At 41.8% G+C, this 19,425-nt stretch overlaps 1 protein-coding gene, 1 long non-coding RNA gene and 4 pseudogenes across 2 annotated transcripts in view; 1 reads left to right on the forward strand and 5 right to left on the reverse strand.

Moving 5' to 3' along the window:
• Positions 1-19,425, reverse strand: part of LOC149099168 (uncharacterized) — a 276,702-nt gene that overhangs the window by 55,043 nt on the left and 202,234 nt on the right. The window lies entirely within an intron of this gene.
• LOC149099177 (uncharacterized) lies at positions 1,416-3,357 on the reverse strand (annotated as a pseudogene).
• Positions 4,988-5,764, forward strand: LOC149099178 (uncharacterized; annotated as a pseudogene).
• On the reverse strand, positions 6,054-9,266 carry LOC149099179 (uncharacterized; annotated as a pseudogene).
• On the reverse strand, positions 11,350-13,219 carry LOC149099180 (uncharacterized). Its single transcript, XM_089276631.1, has one exon. The coding sequence runs from the start codon at positions 13,119-13,121 to the stop codon at positions 11,493-11,495; it is 1,629 nt and encodes a 542-aa protein (XP_089132757.1). The 5' UTR covers positions 13,122-13,219; the 3' UTR covers positions 11,350-11,492.
• Positions 18,281-19,401, reverse strand: LOC149099181 (uncharacterized; annotated as a pseudogene).

Raw genomic sequence — 19,425 nt, forward strand, 5'->3', positions numbered from 1 at the left:
GGAGTGTGTACCCCCCATAGAGTTAATATAGTTCACCACAGTGGTGTTGTCAGCATAAACCTGAATGTGTAGAGTGCTCCTTCCTGCAGAAGGCTTTTAAGGCATATAAAACAGCCATTAATCCCAGACAATTTATATGTTGCAGGGTTTCTTCCTCCTTACATCTACCCCCTGTTTTTGATGTACCCATCAATGCACCCCAGCCATCATTTGAGGCATCAGAGTACAAAGTGATGTTGATCTGGGAAGTAGGTATACAGATCTTATAATCAGCATTATCTATATTGTCATACCACCACTGTAATTCCTGTTGGCTTTCTGCAGATAGTGTCATATGAGCAGAGTAGTTCCCTTTGCACTCTCTTAGGGCAGTTGTTTTATCATTCTCAAGATGTCTATAAAAAAGGGGTCCATGCAATACACCTGGAAAGCTGGACACAAGCAGGCCAATTACCTCTGCAAGGTCATGAATTGTCATATGTACCTTGCAAAGAAGGTCAAAACATTTTTCTTTTATGTGATTCACCTTCTCTGGTGTTAAGCTAACTGTCATATTCACTGAGTTAAGAACAAATCCTAGAAATATAAGGACTTGTGTAGGTTGTAAGACTGATTTAAGGGGGTGAATAACAAACCCCAGCTTAACAAATAAATCAGTTGTGTCAGTGATGTTATGATGGCATTCTCGCACAGTATCTCCCTGTAAATACAAATCATCAATGTATCCGACATTCAAATGCCCTTTACGTGTCAGGGTTGCATAAACAGGGTTTAACACCTTTGTGAACAATTGCGGTGCACTAGAAAGTCCATTTGGTAAACAGGTGAATTGAAACAGTTTTCCCTTCCATTGGAATCTGAGGAATTTTTGGTATTCCTCATCAATGGGTATTGAATAATATGCATCACGCAAGTCAACAGATGCCATATAGCAGTTTGGCTTCGTGAGCCTTATAGCTGATCGCAATGTGTCCATCTTAAAATGATGGTACTCAACATATGCATTGAGCTTTTTTAAGTTAAGTATCAACCTATGTCCACCATCTTTTTTAGGTCTAATAAATATGGTAGAAATGTATTCTCCTCTACAGTGACTTGCTTCTGTAATAACACCCTTTTTTAAGAGTTTTGAAATTTCCTCCTCAATGATAATCTGTTCTTGAGGGGTAAAATTTATTTCCTGTGGCACAGACTCCTGTTCAGGGAGTTGGGCAAATTCTATTTTGTAGTGTTGCACACTATCAAGAATAAACTGATCTGAAGTTAAACAGTGCCACTGGGAAAAAACTGTTTCAATCGTCCACCTATGTTGTCATTAGACACAAATAGGGAACGAGCTCTTACCTCAACATCATTTGTGTTAACAGGGTCTGTAGCTGTGGCCTTTGTTTCGGTTTCCCTTGTTTTCGTTTCCTTGTCTGGTTGGGGTTGGTAGACTGTCGATCGTTGTTTCGATAGCCTAAAAAAGGCCTCCTGCTACGATTTCCATGTCTCTGAATCATAGTTGCTGAAATTCCTTGTGTTTCTGGGGTCATAGCGTGATCTCTGTGCTGACCCATGATTTGTCGCAACTTTCTTTCCAACATGGTTGACTTCAGTCAACTCTTTCACTTCCTTTGCTAAATCATCACCAAACAGTTGGTCGGTGATGGTAACAGACAAGGAAGACGGACATAAATGTTTGTAATCACTATTTAAGTCTGGCTTCATCAGCTCTTGACGCCTCAACTCCAAATTTGCATTAGCTATCAGGGCAAAAGCATCAGTGGCTTCCAGGAGTATTTCATTCCCCGAGGGAATTGAGGACAGATTTCCGGGCAACTTGTTTACCGCAGTTGTCAAGGCACATGGCTATGACAATTGAACAAGGAAGTTTGCACTTTCTGCAATTTCACATCTTGTGAGCGTACTGCTGGACTCAAATTATCCCAGACTGCTTGATTAGTAGGTTTTGGCAGTTTTTTGGGCAATGATATTTATTCATCTTGTCCTGAAACTTTTCTTCAGGTAGCCCGTTCTTCAGCATCGAATCAATTACACTCGCAAGCTCGCAGTCAACCTCAGCAATCATTTTTTCTTTCAAGAGATCTTTGTTTCAGGCTTTTTAATACCTCACTCTTTCCTTCATTAGAGGCATGAGGGGCTCTATTGATAAGCATTTCAATTTCTGGGGATTTCTCCAATTTTTCCTCATCAGACTTTTCCGGTAGTTGTTCACAGCGCTTCTTTGTGGGTGGTTCACCAACCTTGTGGTCTTGTGTTCCCACGCTCTCTAGCATGCTTTCCTTTTTGGGAGCAATTTCTAACTCTCCTTTAAACGTCTCAAACACCTCAGCAATGGCACTAGCCGTACTGGTAGACGTTGCTGATAGTGTTTGGTTCAGACTATCAAATCTTTCTTGCATAACTGTCAACATGAGCTGCATATCAGCAGAAACACGAGAGGCGCCATTTATGGCTCCACTCTCTGTTGGTCCTTCTATGTTTTCGGGTGTAGAGAGGATATTCTCCATCGGGTCTAGCTTCCTCTTTCTCCCCGAATGCTCTTTAGTCATTCTTTGTTCTTGTGTATTGACTTCAGTACTTTTTTCCTTCATCTCAAGAAGCAAATTATTGCTACTTGATAATATAACACCGTTCGCTTTCAAAGGCGGCAACACACTGAGTTTGCGCAGGCACAATGCTATCTCACGTGAGCCCTCAGTGTGGTGACAGAGTAGAATCAAATTTCTTTGGCAAGGCTAGAAAATTCAAATTCTCGTCTTTTGCATATAGCTAGCCCCTAGCATGAGTGCAAACAGGCTGTAGTTTTTTCCTTGAAATAGCTTTGTCTTTCCAAGAAAAACAACATTTTCGATTTAACCTTCAGACTCAATTTCATGCAATTTAGCGATTCCCAACTGGGCTGAAAATCGGCTGAAAATCAACCATTCATTCAATTTTCATTTTGCAACCATTGAGCGCAGAAAAGTTGTGATACAAACAGCTTATTGCAGAACTATTCCTTGTCTAAAGAAGGACAATTTCAAGAATATTGGATTAATCTAATTATTTGACGGTAAACAAAACCAGAGTGTTCTCCAAAATTGAGTTAGTCGGTGAAAAGAATTGTCATTTCGACCATGTGTCATGTCTCAGAATTCCACAAGATTTTAGATTCTAACTATACTAGGATAGGTCTTTCAATACATGTAAAGTTTAGTTTGGGCAAATGATTAGCCACTCGTCAAAAAATTATTCAAAATCGTTCACAAAAGACACCAAATCATGCCAGCAGCTACCAAGTGCGTGACCAAAAGTATCATCAGCATATCGGCATTTAATACTTCAGTTCGAAACGTCAGCATTACCAAGCAGTATAAATGACATATGCATAAAAATGACATGTTCACCTACTTCAGTTTGTTGTATCCTGAATTTTGCAAACTGATTCTTTCCCTGCATATCTTGTCAGTACTCATATTCGACTTTGAAGAAAAACAATTACTGTCTCAAGTCCCATGTAGGTATTATTGGATGTATCATTCTATCTGTGTTATTTGTGTCGTTTGATTAAGCCAGTAGTACCTGCTAAAGCGTTATTCCATGTGTGACTTTCGGGTTTCCATTTTGAAGACATTTGAAAGGCCTCTATTTTGACTGAAGATGTTTATCTGAGACCGTTGCATTACAACATATTTCACATGGGGGTGAGGTTCGGGATTTCAGAGCTTTAAACAGAGTTACTTTTCTTTGTTTGAATTTTAAGGCACAAAGACCTTGTTAGTGTGTAACATTTTATTACTTTACCTAAGAACGGAGACCCTGAATTAGAACTAACATCGAGATATTGGAAAAATTCTAACACTTTTTCTTTCAGAAATAATCCCCACTCTACCCCTACCCTGTGTGCAAAGACTTTTGCTGGACAATATGCAAATAACAGACACGGAGCAATTGAAGATGGTGGCTTATTTGTTATTGCTAATTACTGGGGATTTCTGCCTGAAAGCAGGTTGAATGATTGTACCAAACAACAAAACGGAAAATGTAGGAACATTTACATGGGAACTTGGTAATATTGAGCGATTTGGGGATTCAAATTCACCAGACGAATGCATACAGGTTATGCAAACCTAATGGAACACCATTAAAATGGCAGGATGGGAATGTTGTTTGATAGTCAAGGCATGATAACTGAGCTAAGGTAACATGAGGACCCGCATAGACTTCTCTGTTCACTTTTGGAAGCCATCGTTGCTACAGATGCCATATGTAATTATATCTCGAAATTACACAAACATGTGAAATTGAATTAACTACTCAGCATAAGTGAATTTGATCTCTGGTTACCTTTTTCAACACTCGCAGCATGCATTTTATTTTGAGCTAAAACACACAACAGTTAAAAGCGCTTTCAAAGCTACTATTTACCCAGCAGAGCTGTTTTAATTGTACACAATCTAAATAATTTTGTTCAGTGCACAAACAACTTTGCACGCAGACGGCCTGATCGTGGCATGCTGTGAAGTCGTGCCATGAATTGGTCTGAATTACTTCAGTAAAGAATGCTTTGAAACTTCTATTAGAAACGTAAGATCCTAGCATTATTCCAAAGGAAAAGATGTCCCTTGTGGTGCTTTGACCAAAGGGATCGCATTGAAAACGTCACTTCTAGAACAAAGAATAGCATTATTTACACGAATCAAAATGTGTGAAAACTAGAACTATGTGCAAACAAAATGTTATTGTATGATTTGCAACATGTCTCAACAGTGAGGAATTGTCCCAGCTGCTTGTTCGTTGGACATGTAGAACAACAAATTCGCAAGTAGTACACCGGATTCATACCTCAGCTGCACAAAAGGTACATTGATGACATTGTTGGAGCAGCGTTATGCTGGAAGCCTTCATTCACATCGTTTCTAACTTCCACCCAGCACTTCAATTCACATCCAGTATTACTGACACAGAACTACCCTTCCTGGACTTCCCTCGAGCATGATTTGTGTAGGGTAACAACCATCCGTCGTCCAGACGCTCTGAACGGGTCCAAACAGTGAAAGGTGAAAGAACAGTTGATAGAGTGCCTGTGGTCCTCATATACCACCCCTTTAACACCCAAATTAAACGGTATCTAATTCAGAACTTTTGCATTCTATCAATGGATCTGCAAACGTGTGACATCTTCCCACGAGCACCTTTTGTGGCATACAAATGCGACCTCAGCCTACGAAACATGCTGGTACGCTCCACCAACAACTCCTCAACTGAGCAGCCTGGGTCATGTGCATGTCAACGCTCTCGTTGCAACACCTGTGAGTACATCAATCCTCTCACCATGATACCAGGTCCCAAATGCACCTTACCATTCGAGAACATTTTACATGTATGTCGGAAAATCTCGTGTATTGCATATCCTGCCACAGATGCTCCTATCTCTACATCGGTGAAACCGGGTGAAGCCTTAGAAGTCGATTTGGTGAGCATTTGCAAAGCATACGCAAGAACACTGCTGAATTTCCTGTGGCCCAACGTTTCAACTCTACGGGCCAAAGTATCACAGATGTCCAGGTGCATGGTACGCGTTTGTGTAGTGGCACCAACATCTAGCGAAAACAACAGGAGATGAGGCTGATTTTTCGGCTAGGAACAGTGCAGCTGCATGGACTAAACATAAACTTCAGCTACATTTAAACAATGCATGTGCAATTTTTCTATGTGCGTGCACCCATCTAATATAGTTATAAATCTACTGCGTGTTTTAACAGTTTTTTTAACACTGAAGAAGGGTCATATACCCGAAACGTCTGTGTTTTCATGAACATGTTTGACACTTTCCGATATTTATACATCCAGTATCACTTCAATCGTTTTTAACCAAGTGTCACGCATCAGCAACGACTTTTTAGTCTACCAATATATCGATTATATATACCCAGTAACTTATGCAAAATATCCAGCACACTAATTACATTTTATTTGGGAATTTTTAAATGCAGTTCTGGTGGCTCTGCAATCATTACAGCCCGAAATTAAGTTTCAAAGGAGTAAACCTCCACGCAAATCCCCTAGTCCATAACAAAAAGATTAATATTCAGTGGTTATCGTACTAGTTTTCTGAGATTGGAACAATATTTCTAAGAGTTGAAACAATTTGATTTGCGGAAGGCCTGTCCTCAGGATGGTCACAATGCAAATAATGGAAGTCACGATGCTAATAATTTCGGTGAATAGATGAGAAAAGCTTCTACTGGAAACAGACAACTGTAACATTCTTCCAAATGAGAAGATATCGCTGGCTGGGCTTTGCTTTTTTCCTTCCCTGACTTCTGGTGCCAGGTAATCTGCACTTCTCTTGTAGGCATTCAATTTCATGATCTCCTTGCTCTTTCCAAGTCGATAATCATGAGACGATGTTCGCCTTCTCACTGAATAATAACATCGTTGGACTTTACATCATTGTGCACAATTCCCCTGTCATGAATGTAAACACTTTTGCCATTAACTGCTTATTGAAAGTTCTTTCTTTTGCTACTTTGTGGAGGGTAATACCCTCTTCCCCTGTCCCATGGAACTGCATTACAAGGGTGTAAGGTTCTCTCTGAGGCATTACACCAAAAAGAAGCGGCAGGTTGGGGTGATCTCCCAGCATGCGCAGCATTCTTCCCTCGTGCAGCACCTCTTGCTTGCATCCTTTAAATTCACTTGTACTTGATACACCATGCATTTTGATCTCCTTGACTACTGCCTTCATGCCGCAGTATCGGGCAAGAAAGATGTTTCCAAATGTTCTAGAACCGATAGGACTTTCCTTTACTTTGACCAGCCGAGACGTATTAAGTTCTTTGACAGCCTCTGGCTTTCTTCGATCCTCTGCATTCTTCCCAACCCTAAGATTTCGTGAAGACACAGGGATGACTTTGTGTGGAAACCTCTGGTCATTTCTTCAGCTTTGCCAGTGAAAGCAATTTCTTCCCCCTGGTAAGAGTACCAGCGTCCAGGGCCTGCTTTTCACTGATAACTTATTTTTTAGAAATGAAACCATCTGGCCTTGCACGTTCACCTTCGTTGATAGTTTCCACCTTCTTCCTTTTACTGACACTGACCTCATCCTGAATACTCTGACGATAACTTTCATTGGGGATAATCAGTTGTTGTATCCTTTTGCTGGCCACAGTTTTTCCATCCTCATTAGACTCTTTTGCATGGATTTCAATATGGACAGCGTCTTCTTCAGGAGTCTTGCCAACAAAAGGCGCTTGATTTTTCGCCCATTTCTCCTCTCGCTTCTTTCTTCTTTTCTCTTCCATTCGCCTTTTTTCTCAATCTTGCTTCTGCTTTTTTTTTTCTTGCTTGGAATGTGGGCGAGAGCGATATCTACCCTCTTTCAATTCACCTATGTTGGACATGTCCTAGCGAAAAATGATTTCACAGATATTGACATACTTTTTGTAACTGGGGCTGCAGTCTTAGGTAGATAGGGTGGGGTGAAATCAACTGGCTTGTGGGGGATGAGTTTGAGAGATTTTTTGCAGTAGTTTAGTATTACAATTAACTATTTAAATAAACGCCCTTCGCAATTTTTTGTTTGTTTGTTTTTGGGGGGAGGCTATCAACTCCTGCCTCTCCTATTGCTTGAGGATTAACTTTGATTCAGAAATCTTGGCTTCTTAGCTTGCTTTGTTGTTGTCCCCTGGTGATCGGCTGAAAACGGAAGTCAAACCATCTTGACAACAGAAATTGTCAAATCTTGCACAAAGCCAGAGAGTCACATAGGTTTGCCTTGCCTTTCTATCTCAAATTATGCCCGTCAATTTATTTTTAACTCCAAAGTGTAGAGTTTTCCAGCTTCGTTCTTGATACCAGACTATTGGCCTTCTGGCAATGATAATATATCGGAGTTCGCAAATGTTCCTGGTTTTTCTCTTAGCTTTAACACGGCAAACAAAACTGCAAGTGCCCAATGATTAAGAACTATTGTATTAGAAGGGGCAACCAATCAGCAATAAGGTGAATAAACCGCAAACTATAACTGGAGTAAACACAGTTACACAGTGTTTCACTCGAGAAGCGATATGTCGAGTTACACGACGAAATGCCCTTGATGTATAAAGGTGTTCAAAACTTTTTATTCCCTTGAGAAGCATGTTTGAGAGAGGCATGAGGACATAAGTGAGGACACAGTTATTCCGGAATTCTTCGATCAAGAAGGAGTACTAGCATCTCTCCCTATTCCACGAGAAGACCTCGACCAAGAAAGCAAAGGGGGATACCAGATGTGGCTGGATGGCATTATAGAACGAATGAGTTCCACATTTCATCCTCAACTACCAGGTAAACTAAATGATATTTTTTAAATGAGATCAAATCATAACAGAAGTTGCAAGCTTTTTTTTTAAGGGGGAGGTGGGATGGGGTGTTTGGGGAGAATGGAATCATTAAGCCAGCAGCAGTTCAATGACACAGTAGAGAAGACCTGTGTCTGCAATGTTCAATCACGTATTCCTTTTCTTTGCGTGGGAGTAATTACATTGCCTTGCGTGATACCGAAGTCAAATGGAAAATAATAACTAATCCCATAAAACTGCCACAATGTTTGTGTTCTCATGCAACATACACAAGCTTTGCATGACAAGTCAAATAAAGGCCTTGGAAGGGTCTAAATTTAGCTTCTTTCCCTTACAAAAACTTTAATAATCGTAGTTATAACACTAATTTGTCCTGTCAATGCAGCCTTGTGCTACAGTGCAAATACTGAATGGCCCTTAAGGGTTTCAAATTAAGCTGTTCTCCATTAAAAAATTGCAGGGATTGCTTTTTGACCTGGTATTTAATATTACTATAAGTAACAAAATCATATTGTTTGTGAACATATTGAATATTTTGTTTTTGTTTTTTTTCCAGGGAGATGGGTGAAAATTGATAGCCACCAAGTACCAAAAAAGTACTTTGCATACTTCATTGGCTCAATGAAAGCACAAGTGAATAGTGTGAGACTGGTTTGCCACAAGTCCCAGCCGAGCTACCAGAGTCTCACAGAAAAAAATTCTTACAAACTCTTTGACTTTGATAACTTCCTGGAAGCCCTGGATGAAGGGGAGGTGTCATTTGACCAGGCCATGCTGTTTTGTGGAAACAACCCTGCAGATGAAGGTAAAAGGAATACCCCCTTTCTGCTGAGGTGGAAATTGCTCATGCAAAGAAGAGAGTACATGAGCATGGGGTCAAAAGGAAATGTCCGTCATCGAAGACCTCCCTGATAGTTGGACATGGGGAAGGTAGAGCCACAAGGGAGGTTGAATTGATATGGTGGCCTGCCTTGTATATAAAATGTCAGAACATGGACAGCTGGTAATAAGATTTTTCCTTGAGAAATGTGAATTTTGATTTTTTTTTTAATGATTTAACAATGTTAACTCTTAAAGGAAATGACAGATCTTTTGATAAATTGAAAAAATATTTAGGAAGGATATTTGCAAAAAAAAAATCCTGTAGCCAAGGTATTCACAATTTCACAAAAAGACTTGTATGAATGAATTGGTCATGTAAAATCAACCATACAGTCAAGGCTGGGGATCATTTGCATTTCTCGAGGACAAATCCTATTATTATCTGTCCATGTCTCAATTGAAAAGAAAATAATACACTCTTTTTATTTTATATGAATATATTTTAGAAGAATATCAAGGCTGAAATGTGCAAAATTTTAAGAATATTTAAAGAGTAAACCTGAGGTTGAGATTTTGGAAAGGATAAATTTGTAAATACAATACAATTATATGTTTTTAACTAAACCATATAAAATTATTCCCGCCCCACCTCCACCCACTCCTCGACGTTGACCGTTCCACAACGAGTTACTCTGACAGATGCGACGACACAGACAGACGGTACGGGGATGGTCAGCATCAGGGTTGGCATCCACCTGTTCTGCCCTGTCATGCAGTACAGGCCGGTGGATGTCAGCACCCAAACAGGGTGTCTGCCATCCCAACACAGACGTTCACATTCATTTTAGACATGCATGCACCATGCATTACCATACGCATCATACGTATGTCATACGCCCATACATTCTCTTTGTAAATAAATTTTGTAAATAGACGTTCATATTAGTGTATGTAAAAAAAATAGCCAAAAAAAACAATACATAGACCAAAAAAAATCACATTATTGTAAATAGTTTCAATTCAACAAAGTTGAATTTTTGTAAATACTTTTGTAACTAGAATTGTCAAATAGAAGATATTAACTTAAGACTTATTTTTTGTAAATGTCACTGTACAAAACATTGTATATATTTTAACCTCTGTAAAAACAGCCATGTAAATACGTCATTGTTGCTTTAGACTTAGGCTTGCCGCTTTATGTCTCCCGTCAGGGATCAAACACGAGTTGGAGTAGCCAATCTCCGAGGAGTGCCCCACGGGAACATCTAGTGTCTTTACAGTCTAAGTTTTTAATTATTTTTGGGGTACAAGAGGGTGTCGATGCGCAACTTGCGGACAGGAAGTCCGTTAGGCTTTCTGGGCAGTTTGTAAGCCCCGGTCTGTCTAATTGCCTCTCACACCCAAAGCCAACTCCACCTCCTCGTGGTGCACCCTGGGTAGCCTGGCCTTGCGGCTAAGGTTAGCAGACAGAGCTCTGGCTGAAAGCTGGAGGGGTTAATCATCCCTTCAGGAGAAAATTGCCTGCAATTAAACACAGTGGGACAAAGAAGATGCAAGAAAACGCGACAGCAGTCATAACAGACGTGCACAAAGATGTAGCCCCTTTAGTCCGGCCTCTCCCCTTCAGACCTGTACAGGTCTTTGGTTCATGAAGGCACACAAGCCTCTCAACCACGACAAGGTAGGACTACTGTGAGAGGAAAAAATGTAATGATGGTTTCCCAGTCCCCCCCTTGCCGTATCAAACGGCAAGAGTACTACCCAGAGACTGAGCGTGTTTGTGGGGCACTCCCCGGGGGTTGGCTACTCAGCTCGCGTTTGATCTCTGACAAACTGCTCAGTCCCTGGAGGGTATCATCGGGTCACCAGCCCGACTCATTGTCGCCAGGAAATATTTACAATAAGTACAGTTTTATGTACAGTTAAAATATTTACAATTCTATATACAATACTATGTACAATAAATAAAAATACTTTAGTTTGCCATATGTTACAATTCTATTTACAATGATATTTTACAGAAGCTCAGCTTGGTTGAACTATATTAGGAATTTCAACTTTTTTTTGTGATTGTTTTTTTTCAGGAAACACAACAGTAGCGCCAATGAAGAGCACAGCATCTCCTTCATCCTCAATGAGGCAAACTTTAACCGGAGATGCAGTGTCATGGGGCGATTACCTCCTGCTTTTGAACAGGTTCTTCGTCTTGCAAACTCGCTGCAAGCCATCAGGCTCCAGGAAACACAACGGTGGCACCAATGAAGAGCACAGCACCTCCTTCATCCTCAATGAGGCAAACTTTAACCGGAGATGCGGTGTCACTGGGTCACAGACGAGCGATTACTTCCTGGTTTTGAAGAGGTTCTTAATCTTGTTGTAGACTCGCTCCCAGCCATCATGCTCCAAGATCGTATTCAACTGAGGGTGGTCGTCCAAGATCTTTCTGATGGATTTGGTGGACGGTAACGATGTGAATTTCAAGAACGTCCGTTGGAAGAGGACCGTTTCCTCTGGTTTCCAAGCTGCCCGTCTTACTGACCGCGACCGGGCTGATCGATCATCAAAGTTACTTAGCCAGTGAGACACTTTTTCACTGGCATCTGCATTGGAAACGGGCAGAGTACTGGTTGACGTATTTCGTGCCAGGTAGTTCACAAAGTTGGTGGCTTGCTTCAACCTGGCTGTGGTGATGCAAAGCGGGGACAGAATGGTGACGCGAATGACCCTCTTCCTGACCTCCTGCATCGTTACGGTTTTCCCACCCTCAATTTCTTCGCTAAAGACCTCTTCAAGCTCCTCCCGCTGCATGGCAGTGAGGCTGGATGGCCCGGAAGCATCGCTGGATGGCACTATGCCACTGGTAGAGGCCTTCGAGTCTGCGGCTCTGTCGGAGGTGGCTGGCATTGCGTGTTCTGATGGCAAGGGAGGCTTCTCGTCTGGGGATCCCTTGGCTGTTTTGCCCTGGAAACGGGCTTTTTCCTGCAGGTCGAGGAGGCGTTGAATGATGTTCACGGCCTCCACTCCAGTGGTTGTCAGGTTTGGCCTGGTATACCACTCCTGTGATGTTTTCTCGCTATGCGCAAGTACGTGCTGCAGGATAGCCTGTTCTTCGGGGCTGCAACGGTCGAGCATCTCCGTTGTTATCAACTTGCGCATGTCCAGAAAGGCCATGCACCCAGCCAAGTTCACCCCACACCTCTCGACAAAAAACATTAATCGTCTGCCAATGTTGCCCTCTCGGAAGCCAGTGCCCTCATTGGTGACGAAGAGTGCCTGTTCGTCCTGGCAGGCGAAGTGTGGCTGGATGTTGCGGCGGTACACTTCCATGAACTCGTGAAGTTCTGGCAGCATTGGGCAGATGGCAGGCCCGTCCTTAGCTCTTTTGTGTTTTACCACCAGCATCACCTTACAGCCATTGTCCACCTTGCCCTTCTCGTACTCCTCCATTGTGGCATTATTGAGGGGACCGGGGTGTGTTCCAGTGTCTAAGGAGAACCGGGTAAGGAGGAACTCTCTGACGAGAACGAATTCGCTGTTGGTCAGCTCCTTACCCTTCCCAGCTAGCACGAGCAACCGGATGGCATCGTTGTAGCAGCGGCTCTTCTTTATCTGCGCCAGTTCATCAAGGGTTAGGAGTCCCTCCGTCTTGTCGACAATGCGTTTGTTCTTGACGTGGTAGCTCTTGCTGTCCACCGTCGAATGCCAGCCCTTGAGGTCTTTGAGTACTGTGGCGAAGTGGTCAATGTGCGACGGATGGAGGGCAGGAGCATTCTTGTTAAATCTCTTGTGGGTGACGAAATGCAGTAACTTCTCGTAGGACGTCAGATAGGAGATGAGCGTGCCTGGCTTTTTGGTGCCTGCAGTGAGATGCGGTTTGACCCACAATCTCCAGACAGCATCTCCCTTGTGGTCCTGCAAGCAGAGGATGTCGTCTCCCTCCGGGTCGATCTGCTCCGGAAGGATCCGCATCTAGGCGGTGTGTTGGAGGCGGACAGATCGTTTTTTGTCTCCTGCCGACGGTCTGGATTGGTAATCGTAAAAGAGTACAAGCCATTTGTGCCTGTTGGTCCCCGGGTTGCCGTGAAATACTGCACCGTGCTTAGATGGGATGTGTCCGAGGGTTGGTCTTTATCGTCCTCAGACTCGTCGCTGGAGGCAGCAGACTCAGCGTCAGACCCCAGAGACTGCAAGGGAACATTTGCTGTGGCAGCGTCGGAGGAAACAGCTGCAGCAGGGCCAGTGGGGGCGTTGCTACTGGCACCTGCAGAGGCAGCAGCAGGGCCAGCAGGGGTGTTGTTATGGGCACCTGCAGAGACAGTGGAGGATCCCGAGACAGAGGCTGCATCAGGGCCAGCTTTGGCATTGCTGCTGGCACCTGCAGAGGCAGTGGCAGATGCAGAAGCAGAGGCTGCAGTAGGACCAGCAGTGGTGTTGCTCCTGACAGCTGCAGAGGTGGGAGACGCAGCTTCCTTTGGAGCTATCTGGACGATGGCAGGAGGTGGAGCGGTAAGGCTAACCTGTACCTCCGAAAGGCCAGTGTAAAATTTCGCCATTCTTACTAATCGCTGGTGTTCTCTGCTGCCCTTAGGTATCCCGTGAACTTTGCGATGCGAGAGGTGGCGTCCAAGATCTAACAGGACTTGGTTGCAACCAGGTACCGGGCACCACTTCTTTCGCTTGCCCTTCTGAGGTCGCCGGCCTTTCCTCGTCTGCAGGGTGATTTTCCGAAGAGGAACAGCTTTCAGACAAAGAGCCTTCCAGATGGTACTCGTCACTGCAACCTTCGCTATTGGAAGCGTTGCTGTCTTCTGCTGCTTCATTGCTGTCTTCTGCTGCTTCGTTGCTGCCTTCTTTTTCAAACCGATGAAGGATCTGCGTGGCCCAAGTTAATTTGACGATGTTGTCCAGCAGCTCTTTGGCAAGGTCCGGGCCACTTAGGATGCTGTCTACGTCTGGCAGATGGTCAAAGAGACAGAAGTAGCTGTGGATGATATGCTGTATCGCTGTTCTCGCTACTTCTTCTGCAGAATCGAGGTGCAGCCTATTGGCCGCCTCGGCAAAAAAGATAGTGTCTGTTAGTTGCTGTTGCAAGGCCTCTTTAGATGTGGTGGCTGAATTAAAGCGAGGCGGACACTCGTATGTAAAGCCATGATCTATGCCCAGATGTTTGAGGGCCTGCTTCTCTCCAGCTGAAGCTGTTTGTAGGAGCTTTTTGACATTTGGCAAGGAGCTCCCCATTTTGTAGATTGTGAAACCAATGTCAAAAAGGCTGAAAATAATGTTAGGAATGGTAACTAAACGCAGCGGCCGACGGTACTTACAGACATTGTAGTGAGAAGTGAAACCAACAACCTAGATGAAGAGCCCTTAGCCTAGCAAGTTTCAACTCAAACTGTCAAATCTCCTTAAACTTTAGTTTTGAACACTAACTGCTTCTGATGCTCTGGCACTTACATATATTCTAGTGGAGAGCGAAACCAACAACCTAGACGAAGAGCCCTTGCCTAGCAAGGAACCAACTCTCAAGTTTCAACTCAAACTGTCAAATTTTCTTAAACTTTAGTTTTGAACACTTTAACAGCTGGTCGTCTGGCACTTACATATATTCTAGTGCAGAGTGAAACCAACAACCTAGACGAAGAGCCCTTACCCTATTCTACAAACCCTGTGAATTTGAAACACTGGCACAATATCCTCTAAAAGTTATAAGCAATTAAAGTTATCCTCGTTTTTGCGTTCAAAAACCGCTGAGGGCATGGTACCAACAAACTTGTGTCCGCCATTTTGTATAAAACTTTAACCGCCAATAACTTTGTGAGGATTTTATCATTTGCTACCAAATTTGGCATGCACGTAGCCTATGTCAAGGCCTATCGGACGCTACAGTTTGCTGGCCAAATAGTTAAAACCTCGTAAAGTTATTAAGGTGTAAAGTTTCGACACAAATGACGTCATAACTAATCAACAAAGGAACCGATTTCCACAAAACATCAATAAAAGGTCCTCTAGTTCTAATAACGAGGTCCTTCAACCACATATTGGTCAAGATAGCACCCTTAAACTTTGACCAAAGCCTGCGCAGAGGCAACCGTTTTTTATGGGAAGAAAATGTTCAAGAAAGGTGCCCGAGCACCTTAGACACCTCTTCCGATAGTTGGATTTGCTCTGCCCAGTGTTCTAAGGGTGCCAAACAGCAAAAATAACGGAGCTCAAAAAGCGTGTAATCACCATCCAAGGGTTGTCTGTAATGAGGGTTTTGTAGGTCTACAAGGCGTACTTGTGCGTTAGTTAGTCTCCTGGCCCCCCTTCCGGTTTTGATCTTTTGCTCAATTGTCAATGGCTTTTTGAGGGTTAGTCAAAACTAATGACATGGTATAACCCGCAACAAGACCTTTCTATTGGTGTAAAAATCTTTCGAAAAGATTAAAACCACAAGGTTTAAAAGTTACAACTAGAAAACGGGATTCGCCCCCTAAAAAACAAACATTGCTGGAGGAATGAAAGGCATGAAAAGATTACATTTGAACCAATCACCATGAAACTTGCTGAGCATTAAGCCACATAATGAGGTTACAATTGTGATAAGTTTCAAGTCTAAACCCTGAGAATGAAGCATTTTGTGCGGTAACAATTTTGCAAGGTAATTGCAGTCTCCTGGCCCCCCTTCCAGTTTAGAACTTTTCCTTATTTTGAATCGGATTTTGAGGGTTAGTAAAAAGTAATTATACCATTTTATAACCCTAATTGAGACCTTTCCATTGGTGTAAAAACCACGTAAAAATATTAAAACCACGCTGAGTATTAGTTGAAATTAGGGAAGCGGGATTTGCCCCCCTGTTCCAAGAAATAATTTCTACGAATAAAACAATCATAAAACAATTAAATTCTAACCAATCTTAATGAAACTTTCTACACTATTAGGTTAGGTATTAGGTTACAATTGTACAAAGTCTCACCTCTTAACCCTAAAGAAAAAGCATTTTATTAGCTAAAGCCTTGATCACCTTTTTTCATGAAAATGCAATTTGCGCATTTTGCAAGTTAATTGCGCCGTCAGTTTGCTATGAAAAAATTTCAAAACAATATATGTTTTGTAGAATAAACCTGTCTATGTATTATTAGAAAAACAGCAAAAATTGAAACTATGTTTTATGGTACTTTTTGTAAAGACCCCTCTTGAGTGGTGATTTGCCCCCGTAATACACAACTTTCACTGTAATTTATTTCTGCTAGTTTAAAAGATTAACGAGAATGGTGCTGTTTCAAAAACCTATGACGGACAATATTTACTATGGGAAAAAAAATTGGAAAAGGGATATTTAAAAGATTTCAGAGTCCACAAAAAAAATGGTAGTATCAGTTTCCCCTTAGATTTTTGATGCAATTTAAAGAGTTTAAATATTCGTAAGTACCTAACAATTGAGTCAATTGATGTCATTTTTTCAGAATTAGATTAACATTCAGATATCTACATTTGAGATACTTAGTTTTTACCACTTGTTGTTTTGTAACTGAGTCAGCCTAAGATTAAAAAAACATAATTTTGTTCAGTCATTTTCAATGATACACCTTAGTATTAATGACCCTACTATATAAAAGATAATTGTTTTTAATGTTTTTAAGTACAGAAATAAATATTACATCAATTTCTTTGCATATCGTGTAATTGTTAACATGTAATGATGGAAATTGAATTTTTTGAGAATTTTTAAAAATGAGCATCCTCGCCCCCTTTTTTAATGGTTTTTGCTCCACTGTCAAGCAGCTTTTGAGAGTTAGTCTAAAGTAATGACATCACTAAGATTGCCTCATCAAGACTTTTCTATTGGTGTATAAAACATTTAAAAATATTGAAACTTTCATGCTAAAAAAAAGGAAAATGTGAATTTGTTGGCTGCAGGATTCGCCCCCCTAAGTCTCAAAAAGAGACACTAAGTCAGAAAAAAATTCGTAAAAAATTTAGATTTCAACCAACCTCATTGAAACTTGGCACACACTTAGCCAAATAGTTCAGCAATATTGTGCCAAATTTCAAGACTTAACCCTCAATATCAAGCGAGATATAGCCTCTTAGGTGAAAAAAAAAATTTTAAGAAAAGTCTGTCTTATCTAGGGTTCATCTCAAAAGTGAACATTATACCCCAACTTCATTTTTTGGGCAAATCCAATTTTCTTAGATAACCATGGCGGGTTAGGCTAGGGTTCGAGTGTGGAGACATTTGGGACCTAATCTAAGGGATGCTCGTGAAATTTCGGCGTTTTTTGAGCTAATCCGGCCAATTCTCCCATGGTATCACCTGGCTCCCCTTTTTCAACTTTATCTTAACATGTCTCAGAGGGAATTTGACCAAATTAATTCAATTTTTTTTAGAAATACAAAACAGACAATGCTCTTTAATTTAATACTATTTTTAACCGACAGGAGTAAATTGGGGCTGTAAAATTAGCATTTGGGTTAGAGGGGGGCAAATCACTGTACGGATGGATCTAATTCAACAAATTTCCAAAGTCTCCATCCCATAGATCTGTCATACCATCCATTGCCACAGAAGGTTTTGATAATAACTCATTCTTGGCTACTTGCACCATAGTGGCTTTGAGGTTGTACACCAGTGACCTTTTGGTTACCTGGTAATCACTGACAAAATTGAACAAAAACTCACAAGATTCACCAGAGAGCTCGTCTCTGAGACATCTCATTATGTCATTTCATGGTTACAACTCCTCAATTTCAAATGTTATGTTGTTTCCAGTTATCACTTTGACATGGCTATCACTTTTCCTGCCTTCATCTGCCTCATGGTTTGTTGTCATATCATTTTGTTTCTTCAATGTTCCACTGTCACGTAATCGTAGTTTAGTTGTTCCGTGGCTTCATCACGTTGTTTCGTCTTTACATATGAGCCAGTTGACCTGGGAACAAATGTACAACGCTTGACATGGCAGCCATGGAGTGTGGTATAAAATCAGCTGAGCTAAAAGCTTTCACCTCCTTGAATATTCACCAATATTGAATGGGGTAGGTAAATGATGTTATGGAGAAAAAAAAATGATATCGAGTACTTTTGTGCTATGATAGACAGGCTTTTGGACATAAACAAGCCTCCAACATTTTCTGTATTCACTTGGAACTTGAATCAAGTCTCAGATGTGCACATCAAGTGTTGGTGGACAAAGATGATGATACAATTCAGATGCAAATGTTTAGAAGGACTGGTTTTTATTTGTGTGGCACCATTCAGTAGTTTGTATCTCATTAACGAGTTGAATACCAGTCTCGTCAACAAAATAAAGCTTTCTTGGGTCAATGGTTCTTTGCCATTCCACAAATGCTGTTCATCGACCTGTGTTCTGAGGTGTAAACCTTTCTAAAGGTACCTTTACTACCTTGTGTCCGGTTACGTCTAAACTGATAAGAGTTCTGCAAATTATAGGAATAGATGGAATTTCAGCTGCAGTTAAGTTTAGGTCATCTTGAACGGCTTTTTGAATTTCACTGAGCTACATAAATGGGTCGCGACATTTCGACTGCTTACTGCTAGTCTTCAGGCGATAAGGTTGACTGATTGCAGTGTCATTTATATCACACAGGTCAGCCGTGATTGGTGCATTTCGATCCTCCTATTGTTCCATTGTTCCGGCGAGTAGCTGTTCCCTCAGTGGTCCGCTGTTGTAACATTCTCCTGTTGTTGTGTTTTTTGATCGTGGGCATCCATGCTTTAGGAATTTCAATCCTACCATCCCTGTTGATGTTATTAGGGTGAAGTCTTATGTGAATAGCTTCTTTGACCCTACATGTGTACCAGTGAGGATCTCAATCAATTAACTTGACCTCACTCCAGATAGGATGGTGGCTGGTCTCGTGGGTGTGTTCAGAAATGGCGGAGGTCTGGGTACGGGTGAGTCATACATCCCTGTTGTGCTCTTTGATCCTCTCCTGCATAGATCTCCCTGTTTCCCCGATGTAGACTTTGCCACACTCACAGGGAATCCTGTAGACAACACCACCTTGTTTAGCCGGGTTGACGGTGTCCTTTGGTTGCACTAAGTGTGACCGAAGTGTCGTGTCGGACTTGAAGACGGTGCGAATGCCTTGTTGTTCTAGGCAACGGCTGAGAGACTCAGATACTCCTTGGACATAAGGTAAAATGGTGGTGGATTTAAATTCTGCGACGGGGTCTCTTCTTGGGGTTGTTCGTGCCTTTGTGATCTTCTGTACAAAAGGGGAGGGATATTCGTTAGAAACAAGTACAGATCACAGTTGACCTTTGTG

Source organism: Orbicella faveolata, unplaced genomic scaffold (genome assembly GCF_042242905.1).
Source record: "Orbicella faveolata isolate gen_17 unplaced genomic scaffold, um_ofav_v1 contig_46, whole genome shotgun sequence".
In the NCBI taxonomy this organism is placed as follows: domain Eukaryota; kingdom Metazoa; phylum Cnidaria; class Anthozoa; order Scleractinia; family Merulinidae; genus Orbicella; species Orbicella faveolata.